The following is a 14,019-nucleotide window of genomic DNA, read 5'->3' as shown; positions in this document are numbered from 1 at the left end:
GCGCTTTCCCGATTCCCGGCAACGCGGTTCCGCGATTTTTGGATATAGAGCTTCCGCGATCCCGTATAGGCCCGCGTTCACGACTAATAGCTTATAAATTATCGATTACGATAGTTGGAACGTTTTGGGGGATATTAGTTGGTAAATTATGCCCCAAGATTTGAAGGACATACCCGAACACCTACGGTGGGTGTTCGAACTCAACGAACATGACGCGAGAAAGAAATTGGAAACCTATGGATTGGACACCAAGGGGCTTATTCCGGTTTTACGTTCGCGGTTATTTAAATATTTACGGGATATGGCTACCGGTCAGGATGTTACCCGGAGCGCTAGTATCGAAACCCCTTCTGTACGAGAAAGCCAGCAAGAACCGAAAGGTACCCCGATCCCGGTTTCTAGCCTACCTACCGTTCACGAAACGATATCGGGAGCGAGACGTAAAAGTTTCCAACCGGACCTCTCCCTACCGCGACCCAGGAACTCCAGTCCGGTGAGAGAATCGTCGACCGACCGGCCCAACCCAACTACTATCGCGCAAATTCGCGAAGAGATAACGGCCGACATTCTAAGAAGGCTAGGACATATCGGCCTCGATTCGCAGGCGAGAAATCTCTCACCCGTACAATCATTAGACGCGGAGGAACTAGAGGAGGAGATGTTAAACCCTACAGGAAGAGGAGCCCAGGGCGATATCCTTAACTGGGAATTGCCCCGTCGTCCGGGTCCCGAACGCTACCACCGAGTTCCGCCTCCCACCCATTATAGCCTTTCCGCGGATCGTTACCGAACGCGTGATGGCGCGCAACAATTTTCCCACGTACATGCCACTCTCAAGCGAATGAACGTTTCTTTCAGTGGCCGAGCGAACGAGGACGTAGAAGCATTTCTGCTGCGGTTGTCGGAAACACGTGGCGTTTTTAATCTTCGCGATTCCGAACTTCTGACCTACGTTCCATTCGTAGTTACCGGCATCGCCCTACATTGGTTCCGTAGCCACCAAAGAGAGTGGGTGCAGTGGCGAGATTTCGAGGCAGCCTTCCGATCCCGTTTTGGAGCTCGTTCCTTCCAAGTTTCGCTACAAGTCGAAATTGCGCGGAGGACCCAGGGCGACAGCGAGCCCGTCGCTGATTACCTAACCTGTATACGCGCCCTGATGGATCGCGTTATTCCTCCCTGGTCGGAGACAGAGAGATTAAATTGGGCTCATATTAATATGTTACCGCGATATCAGGCCCTGATCGATATTCAAAGTGTATCGAGTTTAGACGCCCTTGAGTTCCGGGCTATGCGAATAGAGGCTAGTTTTCTTCGGCATTCCGGCTTCCCGCAACCTCCGACCCCGGAGCGCTCCTTGTTCCCTGACTTAGCGTACCGGCCCACCCCAAGACCCACACGGCGTGCCCCTCAACCTGTCTTTTCGTTGGGAGAGCTCGGAAATCCTACCGGGGAAGAAACCGGGGAAAATGACACGAACCTATCGCCCCCTACCGATCTCATTGCTTTCGCCAATTCTAACGGCCGAACCTCGAAATCTACTGCCAAGTCTTCTCCACCAATACCGACGACAGTCCCCGTCAATGCTTCACCGGGCGTGTCTACCGTTCACGCGATGAACACTAACCCTTTCGTACCATCCTTGGATTCTGACTCCCGGACGTCGCCAACCACCGCCCGCACATTAATATGTTGGAATTGTCGAAAAGAGGGACACCGATATGCCGCATGCACGATACCGCGAAATCTTTTCTGCTATCGTTGCGGTCATGCAGACGTGATCAGATCCAACTGCCCCTCCTGCTCGGGAAACCAAGGAAAGGCGTCGTAAACATGGCTACGTCTCCTTCCGCTATCGTCTCGGAATCGCCAGTCCATGTACCTCTCTCTATATCGTCACCTACACTTACTCCCAAGGATGCAGTCAAGCTTGACTCATTTTCGATAATTTCGGACTCAGATTCTGGCATTTTTAAGATCGGATGTCAACCGAAGTCATTGTTCTATCTACCAGTCACCATCCAAGGCCAATTCATCTCGGTATTAATCGATAGTGGAGCCTCGCGGACTTTCATAGGGAAACGTGGAATTTTGTCTCTGGCTGAACTACCAATTCGAACCTCCAATACCGAGCCTGTCAAAGTTATGACCGCGGACGGACATCTAGAACTGTTGGAAGAACAAGTAACCGTAGCCATTTCCATCGAGGATCGGACTCTGCCAATTAATGTCATTATTTTCCCGTCGTTAGCTGTTCCTCTAGTGCTCGGACTAGACGCTCTTGCTTCATTTGCTATCGTTATTAATTGCGCAGAGGCTAGTTGGTATTTCAGTGACGAACCCTCTCACGTGTATCCTTTCTATCGTGCTCTCGCGGAAAGCGAGAAGGAATGCCTGCCGAAAAATCTTTCGGGATGTCTAGGAATAGCTGAATTAGACGATAGTGAAAAATCTCGCTTCGAACAATTTTTAGACGAACATATACCGCGTTTACGACAAGCTCCGGGGCTTACTCATTTAACCGAACACCGGATAGACGTAGGAGGTCACCCCGCAATCAAACAACGGTATTATCCCGTGACTCCTATCGTACAACAGTCTATCTACCAAGAGGTCGACCGGTTGTTATCCGAAAATATTATCGAACCATCCCAGAGCGACTGGTCGTCTCCTATCGTGATGGTTAAGAAGGCCAACGGGACATATAGATTTTGTTTAGATTTTCGACGGGTTAACGCCGTATCCAAGAAAGACGCATATCCTTTACCGTATATGAATGCCATCTTAGACAAGCTTCGCTCTGCTCGATATATTACCGCTCTCGACCTTAGTCAGGCCTATTTTCAGATCCCTATGGCCTCTGATAGTAAAGAAATTACCGCGTTTACCGTTCCGGGAAAAGGCTTGTTCCATTTTCGGAGAATGCCCTTCGGATTGACCGGTGCTCCAGCAACCTTTCAACGTTTGTTAGACAGAGTAATAGGGCCCGAGATGGAACCGCATGCTTTCGCCTATTTGGATGATATCATCATCGTGACTGCCGATTTCGACGAACATTTGGAATGGTTGAGGCGAGTCTTTGCGCGGATTGTTGAGGCAGGATTGCTCATTAATCCCGAAAAGAGTGAATTCTGTAAATCCAATGTTCGATATCTGGGCTTCAGAATCGATGAAGAAGGCTTGCGCGCGGATCCCGATAAAATCTCGCCAATTTTACAGTGTCCCCGACCCAAGGACGTCAAACAAATTAGACGCTTCCTGGGAATGACCTCCTGGTATCGCCGGTTCGTGCCAAATTTCGCTACCGTCGCCGAACCTCTAAATCGCTTATTGAAGAAAAAGCAAATATGGGTGTGGGACTCGGAACAAGAAGAAGCCTTTCAACTGCTCAAAACACGCCTAACGACGACTCCGATACTAACCTGTCCCGATTTCGACCTACCGTTCGTTCTTCAAACTGACGCGAGCACGATCGGATTGGGTGCCGTATTAACACAGAGCAGGGACGATCAGGAATTTGTAATAGCGTATGCTAGTCGAACCTTGACCGATCAAGAACGGAAGTATTCCGCGACCGAGCTAGAATGTCTCGCCGTATTATGGTCAATAAAGAAATTTCGAGGATACTTGGAGGGGTACTCGTTCACCGTTGTGACCGACCACAGTAGTTTGCGATGGCTGCAAAATCTCAAAGATCCGACCGGTCGACTCGCCAGGTGGTCACTGGACCTCATGCAGTATAACTTTGATGTTGTGTATCGTAAGGGCTCCTTGAATTTGGTACCCGACGCCCTGTCAAGGATGCACGAGCCCCACGAAGGAGAACCTGACGATTCTATCGTTATCGAATCCTCCCATCTCGATTTGGCGAACACCCTTCTTGCTTTTCCGTACGATACCGATTCCGTCCTTTATGAGTCACCCGACGAGTCCGGTTCGAAATTAATAACCAACGAGTACGTTCCGCTCTGCGTACCGCCGAATCTCTGTCGTTCTTCCGGCTCTTCTTTGGAACACCTTCATGCGATCACTCGCAGCCAAGCCAATGATTCCCCCCCCTCTATCGACGACTCTCTCGTGGCCGCTAACGAACCCAACGGGCCCATCCTCGTATCCGAACCAGATAATTTCGCTGATGCCGGGGACGAATGGTATAATAAACGCCGGTCGATCCTGACCGAAACGCCGGAAAAACTCCCGAATTATCAGCTGTACAAGGGAAAAATGTACTATTACCGACCACGGTCCGATACCGATGCCGAATTGGAAGATCTTCAGCCGTGGAAGTTGGTCTTACCACAAGACATTCGTCAGGAAGCCATAAACAATGCCCATTCGTTGCCGCAAGCTGGGCATCTTGGCATTGAAAAGACCTACCACCGTCTCACAACTCGCTATTTCTGGCCCGGTATGTATCGCGACATTGTGACTTTTGTGAGGTGCTGCGATACCTGTCAGAGATGCAAGGTCGAGCAGCAACCGCCAAAAGGGCTTATGGGACGTAGAATAGCGGAAATGCCCTGGGATATCGTGGCTGTCGACCTAATGGGACCGTTACCGAAAAGCGCTCGCGGATTCGTGTATATTATCGTTTTTCAAGACCTATTTACAAAATGGATAGAGTGCTGTCCATTGCGTACCGCTACCGGAGCGAAGGTCAAAGATTCCTTCCACGAATTGATACTTTCGCGTTGGGGGGCACCAAGGGTCCTCCATTCGGATAACGGAACCGAATTTGTTAATAAAATCATGAAAGACGTGTGCTCCGAATACCGCCTCGTACGTTCGACAACTCCTCCGTATAGACCCGAAGCCAATCCCGTGGAGCGAACCAACCGAGTCTTGAAGACTATGATCGTTTCGTTTTTAGGAGAAAACCACCGCAATTGGGATGTACATCTTTCCGATTTTCGCTTCGCGTACAATACTGCCTGGCACACGGCTACGGGGGTAACGCCGGCTTTCCTGAATTTAGGGCGAGAACCCGTACCCATTCGTCATTACCGATACGCCGAGATCGACGACCTAGATCCTCTTTCACCTACCGATATCGACACCACTCTGTGGAGACAGCGCGTAAGACGTATGCGCGACTTACAGGAACGAATAGCGTTGAAATTAGAAGAAACCTTTGACCGAACTGCCCAGCGGTATAACGCTCATAGGCGGGACATCCGTTTGAAAGTTGGCGACCTAGTTTTGACCAAAACTCGCAAATTATCGTCCGGGGAAGACCGAATAGCCGCCAAATTATTCCCGAAGTACCACGGTCCTTATCGCGTAGTTAAGATCCTCTCGCCGACCGTCTACGAAATTGAAAACCTGGATAACCAAAAGCGCGTTAGAACTCATATCGTTGACGTTAAATTGTATACCCCTCCTCCATAACCTACTCCGTTCAAAAAAAAAAAAAAAAAAAAAAAAAAAACTATTGCTGGACTGGACGGTAGAGGTACCGATGAGTTACTTGATTGAATGTAAACACGATCAGGGACCCCCAAACTCTCCCTTACTCGCAACCGATGGCGGCCACGGAGTTTCTCTTGTTCACTCTCGACGTCGGTCGCGAGCCATCAGTTGTGCACGACTGCTGTTGGTCGATCGCTATTACTACTACGGTCTCTAATCCAAACATTGCGGTTCGCGGAAAAAGGGGCTAGCGTTCGACAATAACATTCGGGCGAGGAGTATCAAAGGAACACATCGTATAACGTCGACTGTTCGCGTACTCACTCGGGGACTCGAGTCCTGCCGAACCAAATAAGCCCGGGGTGGGGTGAAACGAACTTGGGCGAAGCATTTTCATACTCGCTACACTTCCTGCGGGGCATCGTGAACGCCTGGACCGTTGCATGCGACCGAGATAACCCAATACGAATTATATCGAGACCAAGTAGGTAAGATACGAAAACATCTGACTCAACCGATAACCACTCGAATAGAAGGGTGATAATCCTAACCCACGTTTCCTTCCTTTTTTTTTCCAAGTAGCTTGTCGCTATTAAACTACCAACTACCTAATTCCGAAGAACGTCTGGAGGAATCCCGGGAACATGCCTCTCACCTACAGCGACGCCGCCGTGTTGGAACCACTGGGGGAATTTCTCCCCGATATTAATGCACTATTGCGACGACCAGGTTTTAAACACGCAATTGAGGAAACCCTAGCTTGTTACCGACAGGCCATGGTGGCTCTTGGTTACCCTAGCGAATCAAGCCATGCCAGAAAACCCGAGGAGCATGACTGGGAGAAAACAGTCTTACCGGCCATGATGCTTGCCATTGGCCCCCCCCAATCCACCCAAGCCCGAGGCCTACGACTTACGGGGGACTCTTCTCCGACGCTGGAACCTACGACCCAAGACGCTACAACTAACACCGATCCCCTGGTCAGTTTGACGGAATCAAGAGAGATCGGGACTCAGACGTCGCCCTTCCAGATACACGTAGAGCACTATCATGGCTGTGCGATCTGTCCCCGTGCAACGACCCATTACTGGATGGGATCCGATGACACTACCGCTACCGACTATTCGGACTTGGGGAGTCAACCACCCGCCTCTCCTACCTTATCAACACCCACCACTACCATTCGGGGACCGAAGCCCGATGATCGATCATGGTTCGAGCGTGAATCCGGAGAAAACAAGCCAGCCCTCGCCGTAGCTCGTGCCCCAACAGCCCCTGGGTTTCAAACAAATAAGAAGTGTCACAATTGTGGTCTACCGGGGCATTTATACAGCCATTGTAAACAACCGCGGGGAAGGTTTTGTTATCGATGCGGTAGATCGGGTGTGAGCCTTCGGGAATGTCCTCGCTGCGGAGAGGATTGGGCCCAGGAAACCGAGCTTCGGCTGGCTACGCTGGCCCAGGGAAAGAGACCATAGGTTCGGGGAAGTGGAAAACTAAAGAAAGAAAAACATATTATCCAGTAGGCTTAGTTTATGTGTTCAATATTATCCTATATGCTTGGTTTATGTGTTCAATATTGCCCTGTATACTTAGTTAGGTACTCAAGATTACCCTTCCGTCTATCGCGCACCGATTTCCATTCGTTTTTTTTTTCCTTTTTTTTAATTCTTAAGATTATTTCTTTTGTTCTTCTCCGTGACCGAGAAAGGTTCCTTAATGTGGATTGATGATTTGGTGAGGGAAGGGGAGTGAATCGAACCTAAAATGTGTTTTGGTTTTAACATAAATTATCATACCTACTTATGTTCCTAATTATGTCAAATTAGTTGTAATAAAAAGTTATTCTTTAGTATCTCCTAATACCTCAATTGTCTAGTGTTATCTCCTTCGATCGTCTGGCCCCACCCTAACCAGAATTAACCACCCCCATCTTCCACTTTCCTTCCACAAATCCTTCCTATTTAAAAAAAAAAAAAAAAAAAAAAAAAAAAAACCTTTGATAAACTGGCTGGTCGGGCTCAGGGAGAGCCTAAGTTCGGTCTCCCATCACCAGGAGGGGGGAGTTGTGACGTGGCCAATCCTACGCGGTTGGATGGCGTCACAAACTTAATTGCTAGAATCCACCTCTCGCTATCGGCTGCTCCCTCGAGTTTGACTATTGTAAAAATTAGACTAGAAGTCGACAAATAAACACTTTCATGCGCATGTTAGACTAAGCGTTTCAGCCCAAGGTCGGGAGGAGACTCCCAGGTCGCCGCGGAATCCCGCCACCACTAAAGGTCAGAAGTTTCATTTAGCCATTATATAACTTGTGTTTATCGCGTCACCAGGTGGTGATATCTAGTCCATTATCTCGAGTTGCACTTTTTGGCTTTCTTCTCACCCATTAGGCCTTTTATAACCTGTAATCGCTTGTACGGCGTGTCGACCGGAGTGTGGGGCCTTGCCTCTCCGCTCCCCTATTCCTCTGCCACCTCAAGGAAGGACACCGGCATCCCCATGATCGTCACCCATAGACCCTTCAGCTTCGCCCTCTCGCTTTCCGGACTCCCGATAGTCGTCGCCTCCCAACTCAACCAGATTGGGGCTAGAAGAGAAGCTCTATAGGTCGCTGTGCTATGCCAACTAGGCCTGAGTTAACGTAAAGTACGCCTAATATAAAGAAGGATCATATCCGGATGGAGTAATTATCGCCTAGCCGCCCTCGCGGAGAACATCTATCGACAATTGATTACGAAGCAGCCTCAGCCTAGGACTACCGCTCCCGCTACCGCCAACCACAATATTTGGAGTCGTTCAGGACGGAACTTCCGCCTGACGACGAGAAAAGAGGAGAGAGGAGTTAAGAGAGGAGGATCGCATGATGCCGCGGATCCTCGTGAAGATTCGGTAATCCGATCGATATCCGAGCCTATTAATCACTAGGTGGGGATGATCGTGAGATACTGAGAGCACTGTATCGCTATCGCAGTCGAAATTGGGCCCTGGTTGGAATCTGAAGTGAATCTGGAGCTCTCCGAACCTGACCTGTGGCCGTCTCCAGGAGCCGGGTGGGATCTATCGGACCAACATTGTCTTGAGGAAAAGCTGCCGTATGCGAGAGGAAGAGCTTGAGTTGACGAATCAGGAGAATTGAGCGGATCGGTGAGTGCCTCCCTCGGGTCGACCATGCCAGTAAATGCCTAACTTGCCTTATATCGAGCCATTTTCCGTAGTTGCCAGAAAGCCTTTAATTTGAGTTTGGCGTATGATCATATGGCCAGGAGTTTGATACCGATAACTTGAAGGATTAGTTAAGTAGATTGCCGGGAAGTAAGCTGGAGAAAACGAAGTATTTTCCTTATTATTTTAGTTATTTATCGTTGGCGGTGTCGCGCGTCGAGGCCTGCCGATTGTAGGCTCGGCATAGTTTTCGATAGAATAATAGGTTTTTGCCGGGACGAAATTGCCCGAGTTTCGTGTATCGTTTAACGGATTGATAGTCCAAGATTGAGTGTCGCTGGACATCAATTCCGTCCCCAGCTCGCTTTCAGCTTGAGGAGTGCGTTCTCCGCTTTTGAGGCGTGTGAGATGGTTAGAGTCCTGTTTGATTAAAGATTCGCGTCGATTAATTGTCGGTATGGGTGATTGGCCGTGATCATAGGCAAGATCCACCACCTTTTTCTCTATAGTGAATTGTATCCTCCTCATGTACCTCTACCTTATGCCATCTTGTGTCGGCAGGATAAATTCTGTATTGTACTAGCATTTCGCTTGTATGTCTCGATAAAGAGTGGATACGTGTGTAATACTCTGAAAAATTATCCTAAATGGTCATAGAGTGTGGCGGGCCAATCAATTTGCGAATTTCGACCCTTTTGTTCTTATAATTTGATTCTGAGGTGTTATTGATCGTTGTAAATAGCTTATTTTGTGAATAAACCTCAGAATTGTCATATGTAAATCATGCCTGTTCCTTTATTCGGATTTTACCTTACTAGCTGATGATTATCTTAGCTACTTTATCGAGAAGCCTCTCCTAACCAGACCCCTCTCCATTATCCAGATCGGGACCGAGCTAGCCCAGCATTTTGGGGAAAATTTCGCTATATCGAATCCGTGAAGATTATAGAGAATAACGTACTAGAGAAAACTGGTCTATGTGGACCTGGCGCCCAACATATCGTTTATAGAGTTTGAGTTAGAGCAGTTGAGGAGAAACGTAGAAACCATCGCGTATTGGTTTTTGGGAGGTATCGTATCGTTCCCCCAAATACCGTTTAATAGAATAGGCGTATTTTGCTCTACGCGGCGAGTTTTATCCACTAGGGATTTTTGCCGCGTAACAATGTTAATAATTGATGCTTATTCAAAATGGCCTGAAGTGGTCAATATGGAAAAAAGTACTACGGCATTGAGAGTGATTGCAGAATTTAGGAAAACCTTAGCTCGTTTTGGTCTGCCAAGGCATTTAGTAAGCGTTAATGGCCCACAATACAGAAGCACGGAATTTCAAGATTTTTGCAAGAGTAACGGGATAAAGTATAGCTTCACTGCACCACATCATCCGGCAACAAATGGAGCAGCGGAAAATTTTGTTGAGACCTTTAAAAACAAAGTAGATAAAATTATTAAATGCGGTAGATCACTTGATTTTGCAGTCAATCTCTTTCTGTTCGACTATCGAGCCACTGAACATTGTACAACGGGAAGAACGCCTGCGTATATGATGTATAAGTGGGAGCTTCGAACAAGATTTGATTTACTAAGACCAAATGTAAGCGAAGAAGTCCAAGCAAAACAGTTGGTACAAATAGCAAACAAAAAAGGAAATCGTATTGTCGATTTTCAAATTGATTTTAGTGTTCGTGGTAATGAACGGGTTGAAGGACAAATTATAAAAAAGTTCTCGCCAGTAACATTTGAAATCAAAACGGAAAACGGTCAAATATGGAAGCGACATGTCGATCAGATTATTCGATTCGATTCACTAAATGATAGTAAACCAAACTCTGAAACAGCATTTGTACCAACACCAGAAAAAACATTGCGACGTTCTAATCGAATAAGAGAATTAAAAGGGAGGAAATTGTAATGTATAGACGTTAGTATAAGTATGAATATATGATTGGTGAGCAAAATCTAGAGTAGTGGCGCCACCGTCGTAAAGGTAGACTTTAGCATATTCAGGCTTGAACAGTTACCTAAGAGCTGTTGTTAGCGTAAGAAACAACTGTTTCATTAAGAGTTACATATAATAAAATTATTGTTACTATATAGATAAGTAGTAATGTTATTACCCCTGGAAACACTACACAAATCTTTAAAACGAGTAGTGAATTCTTCATTAATCGATTGAAGGATCTAGAAGTGTTTCTTAAAGTCGCAAGTATTTGGAGCAGATTCTTCCAGTAAATATTTACAAGCGGGAAAGTGATAAAAGCTATTATATATTTAATCATGCATAAGCATATTTAATTTTGCTATGAAGGAATCGATATGACTGACTAATTGAGAAATAGATTGTTTTGATGTTTGCAATTTATAATTCAAGGTGTTAAGATGATTTGTTAAATCTGTTATTAATGCTAGCTCACAAAGGGAATCTATATCTTCTAAAAATGATTTGAACTCATTATACATTGCTGATGTCATTGCTATAATTTGCAGAAATATCATTATTTCATTCTTTAAAGCGGAAAACCTTTCTAAACATTGCCCTGCACTAAGCCAACGGACATCAGAATATAAAGGTATATCCTTATAGAGTGAATCATGCTCAGCTAAAAATAATTTAAATTGACGATGAGTTAATTATCTATTTCCTCCTTTAATGAAATTTATAATTTTTGTGAACATTTTCATTGCAGCAGTAATCTTTATTGCTTTGCCACATAATGCTTCTTGATGAATAATGCAATGGATTAAAGAAACTTTTATATTTCTTTGAAATAGCTGCCCAGCAAATGCTTTTCTAGTTCCTACCATAGACGGTGCACCATACGTAACGATACATGAACACTTGGAAAAATTAATATTAAATTTTTCAAAAGTGTTTTCTACCGCGCTAAAAATATCTGCGCCTGTCGTTGTACCATATAACGGGAAGAAATCTAATAACTCTTCAGTATAAGAAAAGTCATCTCGTATATTGCGCACAAATATACTTAATTGACTGACATGACGGTTGTCAGTACTTTCGTCGAGGTACATTGAAAAATATACACACGACTGTAGCAGAGATTTAAATTTTTCTTCAATAGAACCAGCTATTACTTGCACTCTGGAAGCAACCGTTTTATCGCTCAATGTATTTTGAAGAACATCATCAACCGTCAAAGATCCTTCAAATGCATTTATTGCTTTAAGAAGACACGATTTAATAAATTCGCCATCAACAAAAGGCTTACCACGTTGAGCAATAAGCAAAGAAATATCGTAGGAAGCTTTACGAGCAAATGAGGATGTTTGGGCAGCAATATCCAAATTTGGAGGTTCATCAGAATATTGTTTTAGAACTAGTTTCAATCCTTCTATTAAATTTCGTCTTTCATCATCTTTATAAATTGAATAATTATATTTCGACATGTGCTTTGGAAAATAATGTTTATCTATAGTAAATTTAGAAACTATGGATGGCTCATAATGGCAAATCAGACATACCGTTTTGTTGGATATATAAGCGAAGAATTTGTCTTCTCAGCAACTGTTGAAACGCTGATTATATTTTTGACTTCCATTCATTTTATCACTCTAACTGTCAATAAATTAGAGAATTCACAACACAAAATCAGCAAAATCAAGGAAGAAATCGATATCACTTGCTATCAAAATAAATAAATTTTGATGAACAAAAGAAAGAAGAGAAGATTTACTTCGACCTCTAAATTACAAAATCGCACAACCGGAGACCTAATCGACTAATCCGTTCTAATGATCGTTTATTGTGACATTTTAAACGGCAATAATCATGTATCGAACAACTGCTGATATTTGAAAATGTCAATAATATTGTTGTTATACTGAAAAAGTTCATTGGGAGACTGAAAATGATAATAAAATATTTAAATCTTCTAGTCAACCTCCTGAGTATAATAACAACACAGGGTGTTCGTTAGAAAAGTTTCCAGTTGATTATTTCGAAATCCAATAATTTTTCAAAAAATGTTTCATACAAAAGTTTTATGGTTCAAAAGGGGACATAAAATGTTATCATTAGATTGATTTTCAAATTGTGTTTGAAAAACATATGAAGGTCACCTTGAATTTTTTAAATAACCTAGTATTTTTTATTGCATATTCTTTTACTTTATCTCAAGAGCTTTTCAAAACACTATATGAAAGTAACATTCCTTCTAGCAGTTCACTAGATATATCAAATTAAAATTACATGTAGGTGTGAATTTACTTAAAATAGTGTGCGTACAGTTTTACACATTCTCATAAAATCGCGTCTTATTTATCATTAATAACCAGCGAAAGTTTCAAAATTTCTTATAGAACAAAAAATATGCATTCTCCTTGTGAATTAGCTTTAATAACAATAGCTTAACGAATCACCTTCATAATGTCAATTATTAATTGCAAACGTCAAAACAGTCTATTTCTCAGTTGATCAGACGTATTAATTCCTTCGCTGCAAATTTTAATGCATGTTTAGGCATGATTTAGTATTTAATACTATTCCTCACATTGCCGTCTGTAAATATTTACTTCAAGAATCTGCTCCAAATACTTGCAACTTTAAGAAGCAATTCTATGTCTTTTCAGAAATTTTAGGCGCAAAATTTTTTCTGTTTAAATCTACCTATTTGCGTGAATATGTTTACTTTCGAAACTGAAACAAATTAAATATGATTTACGATTTTCCATGAATGATTCCACTTTGGCTACTCTTATGAAAACATATTTGACTAACACAGTGAGATAGATACTTCTTTCATAGTTCCTCCAATCACAACATATAAACCAAATTAATTTTTAATTTCTCGTGTTGTTAATTACAGTGGATTAAACCTACTGGGGATACTACTTAAAAAAGAAGCATCATTAAAAGTACCTCCTGGGTGATATGGAAATCTATTAAGAATCTGTCATTTGATTATTGAAACTGTCTACATCAGTGAAGCCAGACTGGGTCTAAAATGCTTCCCCACTCTGCCTCCATAGGCTCACTAACACGTAGAGCTACTGAAGCATCCGTGAGAGCACCCCACTTCTGCCTCCTCGAACGTTGCACGCATACCATACTGCAGTACGTGCATGTTTGGGTCTCCTTCGTATAGCTCCGGTATATTTCGAGTACGAGAGAGAGAGCGGTATACTTTTCTCGGACCTCTCTTTCTCGCGCTCCTTCTTCGCTCATTTAGCCAACGAGCTTAAATGAGAGAAGCCGAGCTAGCCGAGGGAAATTAAGAAATGTGTTTTTCCCGGCCAGCTATGATAAAAGCTGAATACGCTAAATGTGAATGTATTAAGATAAAATATTTATAAGTAGCCGTTAACTTATTAGATTTTATAATAAATAAGGAAATGCGATGATATTACGTAACATTGGTCAATTGTCTTAAGACTCATATGTTACGTATTATTGTTAAAAATATTTTATTTTCTTAATTTATTATATAATCT

The 14,019-nt window shown here is 43.8% G+C and overlaps 1 protein-coding gene across 1 annotated transcript; it reads right to left on the bottom strand.

Annotated features, from left to right (window-relative positions):
• Window positions 1-10,842: 10,842 nt before the first annotated feature.
• On the bottom strand, window positions 10,843-11,976 carry LOC136782950 (general transcription factor II-I repeat domain-containing protein 2B-like). The gene is made up of 3 exons (XM_066742730.1): window positions 11,799-11,976; window positions 11,280-11,750; window positions 10,843-11,171 (listed from the first exon to the last, which is right to left on the bottom strand). Exons 1-3 carry the CDS (start codon window positions 11,974-11,976, stop codon window positions 10,843-10,845), a joined length of 978 nt encoding a protein of 325 aa, XP_066598827.1.
• Window positions 11,977-14,019: the final 2,043 nt, after the last annotated feature.

Source organism: Prorops nasuta, unplaced genomic scaffold (assembly GCF_024137725.1).
Source record: "Prorops nasuta isolate Cenicafe-Biocafe unplaced genomic scaffold, Cenicafe_Pnas_1.2 PNAS00031, whole genome shotgun sequence".
Lineage (NCBI taxonomy): Eukaryota > Metazoa > Arthropoda > Insecta > Hymenoptera > Bethylidae > Prorops > Prorops nasuta.
The sequence above is the reverse complement of the archived record's forward strand: the minus strand, read 5'-3'. Positions and strand labels throughout refer to the sequence as shown.

Coding starts and splice junctions, on each gene's coding strand:
- LOC136782950 (XM_066742730.1), bottom strand. CDS start 11,976: ATGTCGAAATATAATTATTCAATTTATAAAGATGATGAAAGACGAAAT. Junction 11,751..11,798: donor TTTGCTTATTGCTCAACGTG/GTAAGCCTTTTG, acceptor GTCTTCTTAAAG/CAATAAATGCATTTGAAGGA. Junction 11,172..11,279: donor TCATCAAGAAGCATTATGTG/GCAAAGCAATAA, acceptor AATTATTTTTAG/CTGAGCATGATTCACTCTAT.